At 32.0% G+C, this 20,497-nt stretch overlaps 1 protein-coding gene across 1 annotated transcript in view; it reads left to right on the forward strand.

Moving 5' to 3' along the window:
* The first annotated feature begins 200 nt into the window (after positions 1-200).
* LOC146998215 (procollagen-lysine,2-oxoglutarate 5-dioxygenase-like) overlaps positions 201-20,497 on the forward strand; it is a 28,431-nt gene continuing 8,134 nt past the window's right edge. Inside the window, exons 1-6 of the mRNA XM_085812469.1 lie at positions 201-560; positions 1,212-1,310; positions 7,358-7,471; positions 7,584-7,652; positions 11,561-11,662; positions 11,761-11,907. Coding sequence (XP_085668595.1) covers positions 1,221-1,310; positions 7,358-7,471; positions 7,584-7,652; positions 11,561-11,662; positions 11,761-11,907 — 522 coding nt within the window. The 5' untranslated portion in view covers positions 201-560; positions 1,212-1,220. The remainder of the gene's footprint in view (positions 561-1,211; positions 1,311-7,357; positions 7,472-7,583; positions 7,653-11,560; positions 11,663-11,760; positions 11,908-20,497) is intronic.

Below are 20,497 nucleotides of genomic sequence, written 5' to 3' on the forward strand. Positions count from 1 at the left end.
GAAATATATATACTTTTTTGCTGCCGATTGCAACGAAAAGGGTGCACAACTATGCTACGCAGTCCCATATACAAAATTTCAACGTTCTACGGCCACTCGTTTTTGAGTTATGCGAGAGAGTTTTTTATTTGGCGCGATTTTAATTTGGTTGTGGTTTCCGGCTGTACGTTTTCTTGTGGCAAACCTGGAGCTTTATTTCGGTAACTGTAAAAGCGCGAATTTAGTGTAGCCAGATTTTTTTTTTAATTTAATTTTGAAATACTGTGTTTGTTTTTTAAAGTTTTACTGTTTAATATTATTGTTATATATATGTTTAATATTATATTTATATAAATGTTTAATATTATATTTATATAAATATTTGCAGAAGGTTAAGCTGTTGTTGTTGGGAGAATGTTGGATTTCATATGACATGAAGTTTATAATTTATGAATGTTTTCATTTAATTTTATTCAGTTAATTTTTTTTTAGTTTTGTTTCTTGCATGTGGCAATCGAAAGATGTGGAATATTTAAAGCTTTGAACGAAAGTTGTTTAGTGTGTTGAATTCCACGACGATAGTAAGTTGAATATTTTAGTTAGTTTATGATGCTGAATACGCATAATTTGCTATTCTTTTTACGTTTAAAAGTGACTTCGCAGTGCTCTGATCTGATAAGTGTATACATTTATTTACTAAATAATTATTTACAAGAATTGTTCATTCTACTATTTTGTGATGAATTACATATATATACGACTATGCTTTTACTTGCAAAGTAAAACTCATCTAGTTACTCATCTAGTATTTAATCATCTCATTTTACTATTATGTTTACATAAAATAACGGCGTTTCACTACTGCAAAACTTAAAAGTTACTATTCTGTTAACGTTTAAAAATCATGTTTTAGTGCTTTCGTTTAATGCGCCTAAAAAATTCGCCAAATTTTGAAGGCCAAAATAGTTTGGCGCCAACTTCTCCCGGAATTTTAGCAAAAAAATCGCTTCTGAATTAATTTAAAACCATTTTAAAGCTCGTTTGGAAAAAAAAAAAAAAAAGAGTTCTTTATTCTGTCCGTATGTACAGATCGCTGTCATAAATAATATGGCTAACATAATTCCTTTCTCGAAATTTTTAATTTTTCAGACCATATACAAACAAAATACTAGTAAATAAAATTTCTAAACATATGAATTTCTTTCTTAGCTTCATACTTTTATTTGCAATAGGCAGAGGAAATGTTCGAAGATATCAAAACTGCGTTTCTTGATTTGCTGGATAAAGTTGATTGGATGGACTTTGAAACGAGATCAGCTGCTCGACAGAAGGTAAATCTGAAAAGTTTCAGATTTTAAATTACGTCCAAAAGGGCGGTTTTTTTAACATTTTGTGTGCTAATTTTTTTTATTAAATATCATGTTCTTCTCACTTAAACCATAAAATTCAGTTCAAGAGCAATATCGCAAAATAAATTTAAAATGAGCATATCTTTAGAATTTCCGATACACAGTCTCGCGCGCTGGAGATAGAAATTTTTTTTCTTTTTTCTGTGCAAAGTTGCCATTGCTCGCTTTGAAATCGTTGAGTTTGTTAATCAGAAATTCGTTAAAGTTTTACAAAATATGAAATCGATAATAAAACAAATTTTAAATTTGGTCTTCCAGATGCCCATATTCGCTGGAGGATTTCGTCATTCAAAATTCGATGGCTCTAGGTATCGTTGTTTTATCAGTTACAACCGAAAATATCGCGGACGGAAATGTCGCAGAAAAATCAATGCAGCAAAGAAAACATCGTGGGAGAAAAGAAAGCAAAGAGAAAACATCGCGTGGTACAAAATACCGTCGTCGAAAATAAAGCGGTTCAAGAACTTCGCAGTTTAACTTTCCAGCACGCGCGTATGCGCAAAATTTACGACAAATTCAGTTTTTAATGCACATTTTTCGCATATCGAAGCTGAGACGTCTGAAGGTCATTTCTATTCTTCCATTCTACCTTTCTCCACATCATGAAATGTGCCAACAGGAAGTCGTTTCACTTTTTTTTTCTTTTACTGGGCATTTGTGCTACGTGGCAGCTTTTTCGTAAAAGATACGACACGCGCGTGTTCGTGGGTGAAAATTCGGAAAATATTCTTTTTGAAATATTTTGTAATTTTGTGTTATTATTTGCCGTCTATTATTTTAATTTGATTTGGCTCTGTAAATTTTATATCAGTTTTCATGGCAAAAAAATATGTGCAACCAGCTGATTTTGCTCGCATTCATCAAGAATTATTTGATGAAGAAAATGAAGACAAGGAAACCTTTGGATGGGAGAACAATAGCGATTTCCATTCCTTATTTTCTTTTATTTCTATTTTTTAGAAGTAAATAAAAATATTAAATTTAGTTTAAAGTGCGTTTTTGTAACCAGTAAGAAGTAAACTTCCTTGCAGAAGTAAGTAATGCTAAACTTACTTTTTTCCTACTAAGAATGTTTACCTTTTTTTTTTTTTTTTTTTTTTTTTTTGTCTATACTTGCCTTTGATGAATATTAAAATTAGCTTCGAATTTAAATTATAATTATTATTTATTAAATAATAAATTTAGAATGTTCTATAATGATATGCATCATTGCATTTCCATCTCACTAACATAAGAACTTAAAAATAATTTACTTATATTTGAATGTGATATCATTTTATTTTGCAATAATAAGATTAATATTTTATTTCTTAACAAATTTATAATCAATATTCACTCATTTCTGTCGTTTTTCGTACCAAAAACTGTAAAAAACGGATGTCGTAAAAAATACGACACGGGCGTGTTCATGTAAAATTGTCAAGCGCGCATGCTGGAAGGTTAAAAACATCGTCGTCGAAAATATCTCGGTTAAAATAAAGCACCTACAAATCATCGCAAGACGATAACATCACACAAATACGTTTTTTTAGGATTTAGAAGTTGTAAATGCATATTCGCATAAATATTTGGAAACTCAAAAAATGTTAACGACACTTTAAGAATAAACGGAAACAAAACAAGGTATAATTTTCAGCAAAACAATATCAGATTAACAAACGTGAAAGAAAGTAATTTCATAATTAACTTAGCAACTTTTATAGATATAACCTCCTACAGTTATTCATTTTCTTTTTCTAAGCATTTTTAGGCTGTACTTTTAATGAACCATTACGAGTAAAACTTTATTAAAAAATATTAATTTGTTAATGACCTTTTTTGTTAATCAACTAAGTAAATTTAGAATTCTATTAAGGGTTCTAAATTGCATTAATCTTCTACTCTTTTTAAATGCTTAAGTTTCCTTATTACGTTTTCAGCCAAAATTTGTTAAGTTCACTAAAAAATATTAAATTTAAAAGGAAAAACACCCTTCTTTACTTCTTGCGCTCCTAAATCATTATGCGAAAATGCATTTACAGCTTTGTAGGTAATTTATCGTCATGCGATTATTTGTAGGTAATTTATTTTTTGCCACGATATTTTCGACGACGGTGTTTTTAAACTGTGAAGTTTTTGAACCGCTTTATTTTCGATGACGATATTTTGTACCACTGTGTTTTAAAACTGTTTTCTCTTTGCTTTCTTTTCTCCCATGATGTTTTCGCCTTGCGACGTTTTCGTCCACGATGTTTCTGCTGCGATGTTTTCGGCGGACACCGTTTTATCACAGTGCGAGAGACATACATACATTTATGCAGATTCTTCGTTATTTAATTTCTTTAAATATACAGGGCTCTAATATGTGATGGCAACAATTTGAAAAGTGAATTATTGTGAATCAATTCAAAATGGCAAAACGAAATTAATAGTCCTTCTGGCCAAATTGCTCATTTGGACTATGAAGCATATTAAAAAGGAACGACCAAATAAGTTGTTCCAAAAAGTATGAGAGTTTTGTTTTCTGTGGAAAGTCACTAGCATTATGCACGGCATAAAAGTCGCTAGCATTAGATATGTACTTTCAAAAAAAAGGAAAAATTTACCCACTACCATAAATTCATTGCACTTGCTGGAGAATAAAGTTTGACATGTGGATGGTAGTTTTTCTTTTCTTAACCCCTTGGCCAACACGATATCTGCCAAATGTGTGAGCTATAGTAAACAAGAAAGTCGGTCACGTGCCATGTCATTCAGCCGTGTACCCGAAGTGACTCAAAATATATACTTTTCATGACATATATATTTCAGTGTAACAAAAGGAATTGCGAAATAATAAGCAATATTTAGGTACAAATAGTAATTTTAAGACGTCTAGGGTGTAATCATAACCAATTGATCAGTTGGCATAAATAATTGCACGATGGGTATAAGAGTTCTTTTAATTCTTTATACGAAATTATATTTGAAATCTGTGAACATAACAAAGCTTTACGGGGAACTAAAATAACAGATCATCCAGTTTCATCAGAAACAACTGAAAAAAAAATACTGACATTACAATCAAAGGAAAAATATTCGATGTAGAATAACTCCAATCACTTGTTCTAATAATAATATGCGGCATTTTATGCAAAAATTCCTCACCACAAGCCAGACTCATGGCTTTTGTTTATGACACAAATTCTTTACCACGAGTCACTCGTGGTTATAGGTCAAAGGGTTAAAAGTCTCAGCCTCTGTTAAAGTGTTTCATTCAGAAGTTAAAATAAATTTTTAAGGCTTATTCATTATTAAAATAAGAGTTTTGAGAACAAAAGAATTTTCACCTGAAATTATGGTTCAGTTACTTAAAAGAAGTAAAGAAGTCTCAGAACCTTCGTATTCAGGGCTCTGGTATGCTTCAGTGCAGCATGAGCTCTATACAGTCAAAAGTCGTTAATCCGGACTCGTCGGGACTTCGGCGATTCCGGATTATAGATCATCAGTTTAAATCTCGTAAGATGGCATGCGGAAATTCTAAAATTAAAAATATGAAACCGTAATTTATGAAATAAAGAACAATTATGATCTAAAAGGTATCAAAATTTAAAAAAAAAAAAAAAAAGCTTAATATTTATTTGTTTATTTTATTAAACATTTCTTTCAATGTAAGTTGTTTAAGTTGCTTCGTTTTATGTGATAATACTTTCTCTTTAATTTTATAAACAGACATAATTTCTTGTTCAGTTACAAAGTTCTGCTGTTCAAGTCCCGTTAATTGCTGTGCCGAGAATACCGACTAACTTGTCAATCGAAATTTTTTCGTTTTCACTAACCTCTCTGTCACATTCTTCATATCTTTATCCATTTTTTGCAGCAATTCCACTTTTTGTTTGTTGGACATCGAAATATACTTTCATTTTGTAGATCCTTTGGAAGTTCCAGCATCAGAAATTCTATTTTACATAATCGAAAGTTCAAGTTTACTTTTATAAAATTGCTCTTACAGTCTGCAAAAAATAATAAGCGGGATCCAATTCAAAGATTAAGGAACAACGCAATCATTAACATTAACTGAAATAGATAATTAGATAATTTTAGCTTACACCGTCCGTTATACATTAAACGCGCAGGTGAAAATGTATTCTGCACTTGCGCACACGCATATACGCAGTAGTCAAGGTCTTACGCGCACGCGTAAAACGCCTGTGCGCATGTGCCATTGCGCCGCATGCGCAGAAAGTTTTTAGCTTTGAGATCCGGATTATGGGTGTCCGAATTAACGACTTTTGACTGTATTTCATAAAATAATATTTGTTGAAGCATTTTAAGTTGAGAGTCTCTGTACAACTTTTTGTGCTCTATATTTCTCTGTATACTTTTGAGAAATTGTATCAGTATGTTGCACATTATTTTTTGTTTGGTGCAATGAGTTATAAAACAAGTAATGTAATTTATTAGAAAGAGAATGAACTTTGATATCTTTTCAGATATATTTTGTAAACTTGTAAAACCTAATCGGACAGTTTTTAGAAATAATGGTTTGTAAAAGCATTAGAATATTGCATTTAATTCTTGTAGTCACTGAGTGGTCAGGTATAGGGACAGATCTAAAAGGAGTATCAGAACTTATTTTACAATGAAAATATTTTTATAAAATATGAATAGCATCTATTAATCCAATTCATTAATTTTAATTTATATCATGTTAACAGTTATTCTGTTTGCTTTTGATGCACTTGAATTTTAAAATATAGGTACAGTCAAAAGTCTTTAATCCGGACTCGTCGGGACTTCGGCGATTCCAGATTATAGATCATCAGTTTAAATCTGGTAAGATGGCATGCAGAAATTATAAAATTAAAAATATGAAACCGTAATTTATAAAATAATGAGCAATTATGATCTAAAGGATATCAAAATTTACAAAAAAAGAAGCTATATTTATTTGTTTACTTTATTAAACATTTCTTTTAACGCGCGGATGCGTAAAGCATACCTTACTCATAGCCGAAATTAGAAAATTGCAACCAGAAAACTATGTGATTTGTATTCGTGATATTTATAATGACGAGGAATTTGATTTAAATCATATCAAAGATGGAGTACATCGAAATTAAATACTACATTTAGTAAGGAATTATAAGCCGACTAAAATAAAAACATCTGCCCTGAAGATAACGATAGTGTTGACAGATCAACTTCCAGTTCATTGCGCGCCGCGACGTGCCCCCCCCCCCCACCCCCGCGAGAGCAGCGTGAAATTGATAAACAGATTTCGGAACGGTTAGATAAACAAAGGATATGCTTTTATCCATTTTTTGTAGCAATTCGTTTTTTGTTTGATGGACATCGAAACATACTTTCGTTTTCTAGATCCTTTGGGAGCTCCAGAATCGGAAACTCTTTTTGACATAATCGAAAGTTCAAGCTTACTTTTAGAAAATTGCTCTTACAGTCTGCAAAAAATAATAAGCCGGATCCAATTTGAAGATTAAGGAACAACGCAATTATCAACATTAACTGAAATAGATAATTAGATAATTTTTGGTTATACCGTCCGTCATACATTAAACGCGCACACGAAAACGTATTCTGCACTTGCGCAGATGCATATGCGCAGTCGTAAATGTCTTGCGCGCACGAGTAAAACGCCTATGCGCATGCGTCAATGCGGCGCATGCGCAGAAAGATTTTAGCTTTGAGGTCCGGATTATAGATCATTCCGGATTACGGGTGTCCGAATTAACGACTTTTGACTGTACATCATTTTTAGAGTAGTTAAATTTTCTTTCTGCTTCTCTCACTTTTATTAAAGCGACGATGTAATATTTTTGTACAATATATTCTACAATATTCTTTTCATATATCAGAAATTGTTTAGAAATGTGTCTATTTTTTTGCTGATATTTGAAAGGTTAATTTTACACTGTTGCTATTATGAATTTTTAAAAATTGTTCTTGAAATGAAAGTAAATGTTTTTTTTTTTAATTTATTTAATTTTCAGGGTACTTTCATGTATGTTTCTAACCTTCATGATTTTGGGCATCTTATTAATAGTGAATCGTTTGATACTAGCCATGTCCACAATGAACTCTATGAAATATACACCAATCAAGTGGTAAGTGTAGCATGTTGAAAGTATAATTTTTCTCACTTCATAGATATTTTAATATTTATTCAGATTATTTATTTATTCACTTATTTTATTATATATTTTTTTAAAAAATTAGGATTGGGAACATCGATATATCCACGAAAACTATTCAAAAGTACTGGATCCCAGTTATGAAGTAGATATGGTATGCAGATATATGCCATGTTATTTATTATAGATTGTTATTTCTTTCTCTGTATATTTTGATATTTAAGTAAATATTTATGATATTAATAATTTGCTATCTTTTGTTTTGGTTGATCTAATATTCAATCTTCTTTAGGCATACATATCTTATGATTTTTCTTGACAGTCCTTGAGAGTATAAGTTTAAGAATTATGAGAGGAAATGTTTTCTTAATTTTACTTATTTATATAGCTACCACTGAAATAGCATACACATTATACATTCCATATGAAAAATTAATATTTATATTTAGTGTTTGAGGTATCGTTATTAGTTATGTTTGTAGCATGCCGTAAATAAAATCTATAATGGTTTGCAGTCATGATCTTAACTGAAGATTTTATTGTTCTTGTAGATAATAAATTTCTGCTAAGAACTTTATTAATTGGCCATTTAGGTATCACAGATAAAACATACTTTGAAGAGTAAGTTTGACTTCAAAAAACCTTGCTAAAACAATACAGTCAAAAGTCGTTAATCCGGACTCGTCGGGACTTCGGCGATTCCGGATTATCGATTTTTCCGGATTATAGATCATCAGTTTAAATCTGGTAAGATGGCATGCAAAAATTACAAAATTAAAAATATGAAACCGTAATTTATGAAATAAAGAACAATTATGATCTAAAGGGTATCAAAATTTACAAAAAGAAAAAGCTTAATATTTATTTGTTTACTTTATTAAACATTTCCTTCAATGTAAGTTGCTTCGTTTCATGTGATAATACTTTCTCTTTAATTCTATTAAACAGACATAATTTCTTGTTTAGTTAGAAAGTTCTGCTGTTCAAGTCCTATAATTGCTGTGTTGAGAATACTGACTAATTTGTCAATCGAAATGTTTTCGTTTTCAATAACCTCTGGGTCACTTTCTTCACTATCCGAAGCGAATTATAATGACGAGGAACTTGATTTAAATCATATGAAAGACCTTGATTTAAATCATATCAAAGACGGAGTACATGGAGACGAAATACTAAACTTAGTACGGAATTATAATCCAAATAAAATAAAAACATCTGCTCTGAAGATAAGGATAGTGTTGACAGATCAACTTCCAATCCGCCCGGTGAAATTCATAAACAGATTTCGGATTTCAAAACATACTTTCGCTTTGTAGATACAAATTACATATTAGTAAATATATATTGGAAATTCTATTTGACATAATCTTTCTAATCTATCATAATCTAATAATGACGTTTCTGCCCCCCCCTCTGCCACAGAGCAGCGTGAAATTGATAAACAGATTTCGGATTTCAAAACATACTTTCGCTTTGTAGTAAATATATATCGGAAATTCTATTTGACATAATCGAAAATTCAAGCTTACTTTTATAAAATTGCTCTAACAGTCTGCAAAAAATAATAAGCCGGATCCAATTCGAAGATTAAGGGACAACGCAATCTGCAACATTAACTGAATTAGATAACTTTAGCTTAGCGTATAACTCCGTTACACATTAAACGCGCATGCGCACAAACATATTCGCAGCCGTAAGGGTCTTACGCGCTCTCGTAAACGCCTGTGCGCATGCATGAACGCGAAGCATGCGCAGAAAGTTTGTAGCTTTGAGGTCCGGATTATGGGTGTCCGAATTAACGACTTTTGACTGTAGTTATTTTTAACCAGGTGATAATTATAACATTGTAATCATTATAGAACATTCTAAGAAGCTTTTATTGTTCTAGTCAATGAGACAAAATTTTACTGAGAAATTTATCATTTGATTATTATGCATTGCAGCTAAAACTTACCTCGAAGAATGACTCTGGAAAACCTTACTAAAACAGAAATTATTTTTAACCAGGCGATGGATCATAATATTATAAGTATCATAGAACACTGCTTGATTATGAGTTGACCATGGTGTATAGTTGTTTTAGGCTTACATATCTTATTCTGCATATATTAATTTGCATGGTAAATCAAATGGTTTGCATGGTTCAACATGTTTGAAAATCTTCACATAGTATTTTTTTTTTTTTTTTTTTTTAAATAGAACATAGGATTTATGGGAATAGTCTCTGTGCTTGTAGTAGGAGAATTTATTTAATAAGTGTAAAATCAGATTTTTATATGATTCTTGTTTTTTTAGTTTAATCCCTTTCGCAAAAAGAAAGCAGACAGATAAGGTTCTGGAAAGTGATTAAAGTTGGCAGATTTGAGTATCTATGCAAATTTTGCATGTAATGATGGAACTTCATGAATTTCTTTCAATAAAGCTTAATGAATATCCCCACCCAATGGTAAATATTGCTTTATAGAAACTGTAAAAGTTATCAAAATTCATTCCTGTTTTAAATAATATTTTTTAAAACTTATTCTAATTTCATTGCTTTACTGTTAGTTTATGGAAGTAGTGTGGGTGTATCTGATTGCACCTAAGAAATTACACTAGTGACCGTTTTTATTAAAACACCATTAAGAAAAGATTTGTCAGAACTGAAATTACATATATAGAATGGTAAGAGATGTAAGTAATTAGCAATACATATCATGAGCATCAATTACATCACATGTGAGCAGTATAAAAGGAACAAGTTTTTCCATACAGGACTCAAATTTACTCATTTTCCTGTCTTAAAAGTCTAAGCATACTTCATTAAGAGGATGAAACTCAAGCCAATTCATGTCCAAATTTTCTTCTTATTCACAGTCGTAGTTCATTGTAAGAATCTTTCTTTACTGTTTAAGAGAGAAGAGCATAATTTAAAACATCTTCCTCCTTTTTTTTTTTTTTTTTTTTTTTTTTTTTGTGTGTGTGTGTGTGTGTGTGTGTGTTTGTGAAATAACTAATTGTTTAGTTTCCTTACATTTCCAGTTATTGCCAAGTGCCATTAAACAGTATAACAGTTGAAAATTGTACATTTAGTGTCTGAGGGATCTCTTATGCAGTTTATCATGCTAGTTTGATTAAATCCTGTAATTTATTTGAATAAATGGAAGAAGGATGATGGCCACATGTTCATTGTTGTATTCTCAGATCTCTTGAGTGAAATTTTGTAAACCAATGGCATGGGGAACTGCCAGTAGTTGTTCCTTCACCAAATGTTTTATTGATGTCTTTTACTGCAGTTACTGCAGGATTTCCTAAGTTTGAATGAATAAAGTATGACAACGGTAACTGGATGGGTTCTATGATTTGATTTGATATTGGTAATATAGAAGTAAATACTTCTTTTGCATCAACTATGAGAGAACTTTTCGTAAAACTTTTTCTTCTGCAACCAGAGAAACGTGACATCATCAAGAATTCTGTGGAATTTTTTTCAGCAATTTCTTCATTACAGAACATATTGAAAAGTAATTTAAGCAATTACATGCAAACGTTATCAGGCTGCATATGAAACCTTTTCATATGGCCTTTGTGAAAAGGTAAGTATTTTTTTAAATTGTATTTCGGACTTTCAGTTGTATATTTTTATTTCAGACCCTTGCCCCACCCAAAAAAAAAAAAAAAAAAAAAGCGTGATCACTTAGAAATGAATAGTTTGATGTATTTCTAATTCATTTAAATATGCATGAAATATAATAGTTTGAAAAACATTTATATTATTTAACATTACTACTTAATAATGTTACTGTACCTGGTACAGCACTGGAAAATGTGGAAACAGATGTATATTTTGAATTTTAGATAACTGTAATGAAACCTTAAGATGGTTATCTATACTTTCAGAAGGTTTTGGTTTTCTGTTAAATTGATCTCTTAAGAGGGTGATATTCAGTTAACAGTGTTTATGTTTTAAGAAAAACTGGTCAGAGGTGATTATTTATTAACAGTAATCACATGAACGGTTTCTATGTAATTACTTTGCTATGAAATATTGCATTATTTATTATTTTTTCTTGTATTTGGTAGCCTTGCCCTGATGTTTATTGGTTCCCAGTCGTTACTCCAATATTCTGCAAGCATTTAATAGAAGAAATGGAAAATTTTGGTCAGTGGTCTGATGGATCAAACAATATAAAGACTTTTTTGTTTCGTTTTTGTTCAACCTTTTTAATTTTACCCCGAATTTATATCATTTAAAAAATGTATATTTAATTATTTCTTTATAGGATCCTCGTCTAGCTGGAGGTTATGAAAATGTACCAACAAGAGATATTCACATGAATCAAGTTGGCCTTGAACAGCAGTGGCTTTATTTTCTTCGAGAGTATATAAGACCTGTCCGAGAGAAAGTTTTCTTAGGGTATACTCATGATGTAAGTTCATTATATCTATTTTATTTAGCTAAATGTTTTCCAAGCAAAGCTGCATAATTTACATTTTAAAATTACGTAGCTTTGTGAAAGTTTGTTTCATTTCCTTAGTGGAATTTTAATTTACATAGTTAATGTTATCTTTTGACACTTTCACATTATTGTCAGTGGTATTTTAAAGAGCTAAATAAACATACCAGTTGAAGAGAAAACTTGAAATTTTTATTGCAGTTTCAATTAATAAAAGTATTTTTCTGTTTTTACAGATAAAGCAAAATAACTCCTAAAAAAATTTAAAACAATGCTGTAATTCTTTTTAATGCAAGAATGAATTTTGCAATTTTTGTTTTAAAAGTGTAGTCTAAAATTTATAACTTCAGAACATAAAGGTTGTAAGCATGCAATATGATTGCTAAATTGCTGATGGAGTAAAAGTTAAAATCATTGTGTGCACCATGCTCGAAGCACGTTGTTGTAATTTTTAACCATTTCTTGGCCTCTTATAGTGACAGTATTAACCCTTCAAGGGTTATGGATGTAAAATTCTGTATAGTATAGTGGCTTTCAATTTGTTACACCCAGAAATTTCTGTCAGCTCCTGATAATCCCGTTTTGGTTTGAATGTGTATTGGAAGCAAAGGAATCAAGATATAATGTGAGAGTATCATTTTGAAGTTATAAAAAATATCACTTATTGATGGTATTATGGAAAACTTCAGGATCTAAAGGCCAAACTCTTAACACTCAAAAGGTTAAAGAAGAACACATTACTGAATATTCTAGAAAAATCAGTCATGTAATTGTAAAAGTACAGTACCTCACTATAAAGGACACTCAGCAGACATTTTATCCCTTTGTCTCGTATCGAGAGGGTACATACTAAAAATTGTAGTTTCATCAAAAATTCAAGTTGTATCAAGCTTTAAATAAATGATGTTTAATAGGTAACATAGTCGCAAGAGTTTATTTGAAGTTACTGAAAACTATTTATTAAAAAAGTTTAATTATTGCAAAAATGTGTGAAATAAACAACAGAGTTGTAATTACAGAAATTTAGTGAAAATAATCCATTACACCGGTTTTCTTGAAAATCTGTGCATTGCAAACATATTTTTTCCATGTGGATTTTAAAGTCACTGATATTATGCTTTAAAGTGCTTCATGTCACTTACAGTTATGATTTTTTTTTTTTTTTTTTTTTTTTTTTTTTTTTTTCTAATTAGGAGGTGTACTTTAAAGCATTTGTATAGTTTTTTGTGCCACATTTTATATCTGTCTCTTTCTCTGTGAATTAGAAAAGTATTGCAGATCATCTTAGTTTGAGTGTATAAAAGTGCGAAAGTCTCATAACTGTAATTTTTACATTTTAATCTGAAATAATTACTGATTACTTTTTCAAAACTGAAAATTATCTGCTTTCTTATGTGCAAATCTATGTCTGCTAAGTTTGATGGTTTATCTGAAGTTTTTAGTGATAGTGAAATAGTGAATACGGTTTTACATGAGTATAATCTTGTAGTAATTTATCAAATTCAGACTGTATTAACGTATTTTGTGTTTCAACTTAAGAAATTTTTAGGATTGTTTTATTTTATATGGGTGTATTAAATCTAAGACTTTTTAGTGGTTTGATAAGTATTCTGGCTTTTCTTTTAACATTCTTTTCCTTTATATTAATAATGCATGTCTACATATGTACCCTCTTCCTACTATTTGAAGCATGATTTATCTTTACCTATGTAATAATCTATCGTAATCTAATATCTGTAGAAAAAATATATACAATGAGAAATATTTTTCATTTTAAACTTATGCAACTAATAGTTACAAAAGTTTACTATTTTCTAGAATTTATGAATTTTATAAGATTCTGTGAATAAGATCTCATTTTTGAAAAATATATATTGATCAATACATTTCACAACAATCTGCATTGCACTGCACTTAATATATTAACATCAGAAACTTTTTCTGAATGTGTTTTCTGAACCCCTGAATGTGATATGAAACATTAAATATATCTATCAATTTTTGTCATATGGGAATCAAACTTTTTGTGTTTTATTTTTTGTAATGAATATATAGTTTTCCTAAACGTTATATATGAATATAAAGTTTTCCTAAACGTAATTATAGGCATCACAAGACCATATAAAACAGTTAATTTCATAATTTTTACGAAGTTGATTTTTTAAATACAGTCAAAAGTCGTTAATTCGAACTCGTCGGGACTTCGGCGATTCCAGATTATCGATTTTTCCGGATTATAGATCATCAGTTTAAATCTGGTAAAATGGCATGCAGAAATTATAAAATTAAAAATATGAAACCGTAATTTACGAAATAAAGAACAATTATGATCTAAAGTGTATCAAAATTTTAAAAAAAAAGCTTATTATTTATTTATTTACTTTATTAAACATTTCTTTCAATGTAAGTTGTTTAAGTTGCTTCATTTTTTATGTGATAATACATTCTCTTTAATTCTATAAACAGACATAATTTCTTGTTCAGTTACAAAGTTTCGCTGTTCAAGTCCTATAATTGCTGTGTCGAGAATACCGACTAATTTGTTAATTGAAATTTTTTCGTTTTCAATAACCTCTGTCACTTTCTTTGCTATCCGAAGTGAATTATAATGATGAGGCATTTGATTTAAATCATATCAAAGACAGAGTACATCGAAATGAAATAGTACATTTAGTAAGCAATTATAAGCCAAATAAAATAAAAACATCTGCCCTGAAGATAAGGATAGTGCTGACAGATCAACTTCCAATTCATTGCGCGCCGCGCTGCGGCGTTAAAGATAAACAAAGTTTAGATAAACAAATGTTAAAGTTTAGATAAACAAACATTAAAGTTTAGACAAACAAAGGATATGCCTTTATCCATTTTTTGCAGCAATTCCACTTTTTGTTTAATGGACTCCGAAACATACTTTCGCTTTGTAGATCCGTTACATATTAGTAAATATAAATCGGAAATTCTATTTGACATAATCGAAAGTTCAAGCTTACTTTTATAAAATTGCTCTAACAATCTGCAAAAAATAATAACCCGGATCTCATTTGAAGATTAAGGAACAACGCAATCTGCAACATTAACTGAAATAGATAATTAGATACTTTTTGCTTAGCTTATACCATCCGTTATACATTAAACGCGCATTTGTAAACGTATTTTGCGCACACGCAAATTCGCAGCCGTAAAGGTCTTATGCGCATACATCAATGCGACGCGTGCGCAGAAAGTTGTAGCTTTGAGGTCCAGATTATGGGTGTCCGAATTAACGACTTTTGACTGTATAATAATATTTACACCATTTAAAATATTTTTGCAATTGGAAGTATATGTCTAGAATCAGTGGTTACAAAAATAAAAAGAGTATAAAGGATTTGTCAAGAGTGTAATAATATTTTTGGTCTGAATTTAATTCAGTAACTACACTGGTGTGCAAAAATTAAGGACGAGACGGTTCAAAAGCTTTCCAAATCAACACATTTAATACCGTAAGATCCCCAATACGCAAGGACATGAGTAATGTAAGCAACACTTACTAAAAGAGAAATTAGAGGGATAAAAAGAAGCTTTATTGAAAAAGTAGCATGGAGCGCAATGCGACTGAAGGCCGAAACATCCCTGTGATGGGTGTCCAGCAAGAAACATCCGGTCTCTAGTAGGGGATATGATCTCCCCTGACTGCTAGGCAGGTTTCACAGCGTCTGCCCATGCTGAGAATGAGGGTGTCAATGAGTTGTTGAGGCATTGCTGCCCATTCGTCTTGCAGCGCCAATCAAAGCTCTGGAATCGTTACTGGTGGTAAGGTACGAGCTGCCAAGCGTCTGCCTAGAGAATCCCATACATGTTCGATGGGATTGAGATCCGGAGATCGTGCCAGCCAATCCATACGTTCAATATCCTCACTCTCTAAGAGCCGTACGGAAGCTACTGTGCGATGACATGGTGCATTGTCGTCCATGAAAAGGAACTGCGGCCCCATAGCGCCTCTAAAAAGACGCACATATGGAAGAAGAATCTCGTTACAATAACGGGTCCCGTTGTCTGAACCTGCGTCGAAGATGTGAAGGTCTGTACAACTACCAAGCATGATGCCTCCCCAAACGAGAACACCACCACCTCCATACCTGTCCCTTTCAATGATGTTCGAGGGATGATTGCGGCTTCCCCGCTCTCTCCAGATGAGTATGCGATGAGAATTGCTACTCAGACTGAATCTGCTCTCATCTGTAAAGAGTACTCGTCCCCATTCATTGTCTCTCCAATTCCGGTGTTCCACGGGGAACGCCTTCTCCGATGGGCAGGCGTTAGAAGTACACACCGTACAGGGCGTTGTGCAAACAGACCACCACCGTGCAGTGTTCTGGCCACGGTAAAACTCGATATCGGTCATCCAGTCGCCTGTGTCGTGTGTTCAGCGATTTCTCCCGCTGTCTGCCGCCTGTTTCGTCTGGCCTGTAAGGCAGTATACCGGTCATCTGCGGGTGTGGTTCCTCATGGACGACCACTACTAAACCCCCGGATAGCTGTTCCTGCAGTTTGAAATTGTCTCCAAAGTCGTGAAACGATGCTGTGAGCAATTCCGAACTCTGCAGCCACACTTGTCACACTGCGGCCTTCCTCCAACTTCCCAATGATTTGACCTCGGGTAAAAGCATCCAGATGATGTCTAACAGATTGATTATTTGCCATTTCTCGCTGAGGCAGCAACTCGGTGTGATTTTAACTGCTATACGGCATGCAATCTCTTTGCCAGAAATACTGATCTTACACCGACAACATGCTTTATACTACTGAGACACTCCCCCCATTACGTCTACCTGCATATCTGCGCATGTGCTACTGTACATCACCTTACTTAATCTCCTGATTGGTCTTTCTGTCCACTCTGCCTCTTCGTTCAGCTGATATGCTAATTTTTTGACTTCGTCCTTAATTTTTGCACACCAGTGTATAAAGGCAGACACATTAGTGACATGAATATGTAATATTTTAATGAATATGTAAATATTATTTAAGCAGATCTTAACTGGAGGGTGGGGTCATACTTCAATTCTTTCTTCAGTATTTTATTGTTTTTCGTCCTCTGAGACGCGTGCTTAAGGCACATGGTCTAGCATCATAGTCATACATAATTTTTAACCCCTTAACTGCCGCGGGCGTATATATAGGCCTTGCTCAGCCGATGCGTTAACTGCCCCAGGCGTATATATACGTCCTTCCAAACTGCTATCATTTGCTTTGTGCTGCTACCCGTAAAATTATTCGCAAAGCTTTGGAATGCAACGCCACAATGACCTTGACAAAATATGCGAATCAAAATACTATTTCAGAGAAGTGTGGGGAGAAATTGGAGAGAGGGGTGTGTCTAAAGCGGTGAAAGTAATGACTGCGCGGTATTGGCTAGTGTTGTTTGAGTAAAACGTGTTTTTTTTTTTTTTTTTTTTTTTTTTTTTTTCCCTGTGTCCTCCATTTTTGTTTACTTTTTGTAGTAGGTTCCAGGAATAAAGAAAGATATAACGGATGTTTCAAACCCATTTATCTTTTTTGAATTATTTTTTGATGAACTGCTCGTGCTTCATATTGTTACTGAAACTAACCGTTTTGTAGACGAGTATATCAACCAACACCTTGCAAACAAAAAATCAAGAACAAAATCGTGGCATTCAACCAGTTCAGAAGAAATATGTTTTTTTAGGCATACTTGATTTCCCAAGGTATAACACTGAAACCTGATATTAGACTTTACTGGTCTAAAAATGAATTGATCGAAACTCCATTTAGGGACTTTTTTATTATAAAACCCTCATTTTTATTATACTTACATCTTTTTATTTTACTTTTACTCAAATTTTGTGCATTCATTTTTTTCTTTTATTCTTTATTTTGTGAAAGTAAACAGTTTTTAAGAAGTAAAACTTGCACTTATTTCCCCCCTAATACAACGCATAACTGCGTGCGCCTGTGTGAAAAACCATGGCACTGGGAAATGAATCTTGTACGTTTTCCGCGGCAGTTAAGGGGTTAAAATGTTAGATTTGTGCTATTTGGATAAATATCGACAGAGTTTTAAAAGAGTGATATTGTCTGACATTAAAAATCTCTTATAAAAATTATTATTTATCAAACTTTTATAACAAGAATGCTGCTATCATCAGTTTTTTATGCAAAGGTACAAAAAAGAACTGTGTCTAATCTTTATGGTTTAGTCTAATCTTTTGGGTACCTCATTTTTCTAAATTTATATCTTCTTTTTATGTTCTTTTGGTATGGTCTTCATAGATTTCATGCTTTAAGGAATTTGATCTGGTATTAAAGTTTTTTGGAGGAGAAAGTATGCATTTTAAAAATAATTTACAAACTGATTTTTCTTCGCTTGCAAAATTCTGGTCGTTATCATATATTTGTAGTATAATACTGCTATGTAGGAACATCATGATCAAGTGGAACTTGGCTCAAAATGGATTGACTTTCTGAGAAAATATAATAAGCACTATGTACAAACTGTTTTTAGTGTCAACTATGAAGATGTAAGTAAATTAATTAAAAATTTAGGACTGGGGTAATCAGTGAATTGGAGTGGCGATGGTTGACTTCTCTACTGGCTGTGGTATATTATGAGCTCTTTTGGTATTGGACTTCCCCTTTTTTTTAATTACTGGGAATTGTGTTGTAAAATTTTCTATCTTGACATACATATGCATCTTTTTTTTAATTTTGTGATATGTATAATTGATTATTCATCTTTTCGTGGTGCATTTTAACTATGACGTATGACCACAGAGTTTAAGCTTTTGTGGAATTAATGAATGGAAATAAATGCTATTTATAAAAATTTTTAAATAAATCAAATAAGGATTTTATTTCGTTTTTGAATATCCTTAAAACCTATTAGACTTTTGTACAATTTTCTTCCACCTGGAAAAAAAAGTGTTGAAGAAAAAGAGAAAGAAAAATTGTTGAAATTTTAATTTTGTTTCTTTTCAGGAAGCATTATGGAAAGCAAATAAAGTTATGTGCATTTTGTATATGAATAACATTTTAAGATATTATAAAAGTTGGAAATCGGGGTTGGGGGAAGTTGTCTTATTTATAATTAAATTTTTACATTAGTTTTACTCCTTTATGCATTTATATATATATATATATATATATATATATATATATATATATATATTTTACAACCATATTTTGAATATAGATTAATTTCTTGAAAATTTCAATCTCCAAGTTTATATTTTATCTCAAAATATATCACTTTAGGAAAGAAATAATTCATGTATGTTTAATATGTAATCAATATGTACAAAGATTGGAACTTTAATAGTGGCAACTATTTATGTGCAACAGAACTACATATCCTCTGTGAAATTTTTACTGCATATTTTGTAGTAATAAATATTGTGTATGATTCAAGGTCAGTAATACAAGAGTTAGTGGTTAACTGTAGTATACTTGTAGCAATATTTCTTCTGCTGATGATTTGAATAGAAAAATCTGTTGCCTGAAGGATCTCTGGAGCAGTTCAAAAGTCAGTGACATGTAGATGAAGTAATTCATCATAGAAGTCAAATCATTCACTCACTGGATTATGTCAGGAAAGTATGGTGAAGGGTAGAGCATTTCTTATCCAAGAATTGTGCTATGTGCACCTTGAGTATTGTCTTGAAAAATGGTGGAAGGATTCTACAGTGTCAAACTTCATTTTCAGTGCTGTCACTGGTTAAATTCTAAAAATGAACTCTAATATTTTCACATTGACAATCTGTCTTTGATGTATATTGGGATAACATCATCACAGTTATGCAAGAGAGTTGTCATGATGTTTCCACTGCCAAGGTTCTGATGAATTTCTAATTTTTGTGGCTACCTGTAACAATGCCACTTGCTCAAATGATAGATTTGATTTTGGCTTGTACAATCTGTCCTGTGTCTTATCCAGCCTTGTGATATAATCTAAGAAAGCTTCTTCGTCATGCTGGTAGTTCTATAAGTGGTTTGAGCAACAACATATTAAAAAAAACTCTGTTCTTGTCCTAACACATATGTATAGTATTGAGAAAGAAAACTCATTTGTTGGGAGGTAGGTTAGATATTGGAGTAATTTATGATATTCATACGAAACTCTTGTTTCATTCACTGTATATATACCTGTTACCACTTTTAAAGCTCCAAGCCATGTATGTAACTATTATCAAATAGTTTTTCGTTTTACATCAATTAAATGTACACTGCTCGACATTGAAAATGCAACACCAAGAAGGAGTGGTCAGAAAGCAATGAAATTTGGAAAAAAAGACAGAGACAGCAAGCAGCAATAAGTGATCTTTATTTCAAAATGATAATCAGAACACAGAGCGAGAATGGCGTCGACTCAGTAGGATGTAGGACCACCGCGGACAGCAATGCACAAAGAAACACGTCTAGACATAGAGTCAGTAAGAGTGCAGATGGTGCCCTGAGGGATGACTCTCCATTCCCTTTCAACCATTTGCCACAGTTTGTCTTCTGAACGAGGCAGGGGCAGAGTCCGCAAACAACGTCCAATCACATCTCACACATGTTCGATTGG

Source organism: Stegodyphus dumicola, chromosome 3 (assembly GCF_044657685.1).
Source record: "Stegodyphus dumicola isolate Sdum_Otavi_A_Nest chromosome 3, ASM4465768v1".
In the NCBI taxonomy this organism is placed as follows: Eukaryota; Metazoa; Arthropoda; class Arachnida; order Araneae; family Eresidae; genus Stegodyphus; species Stegodyphus dumicola.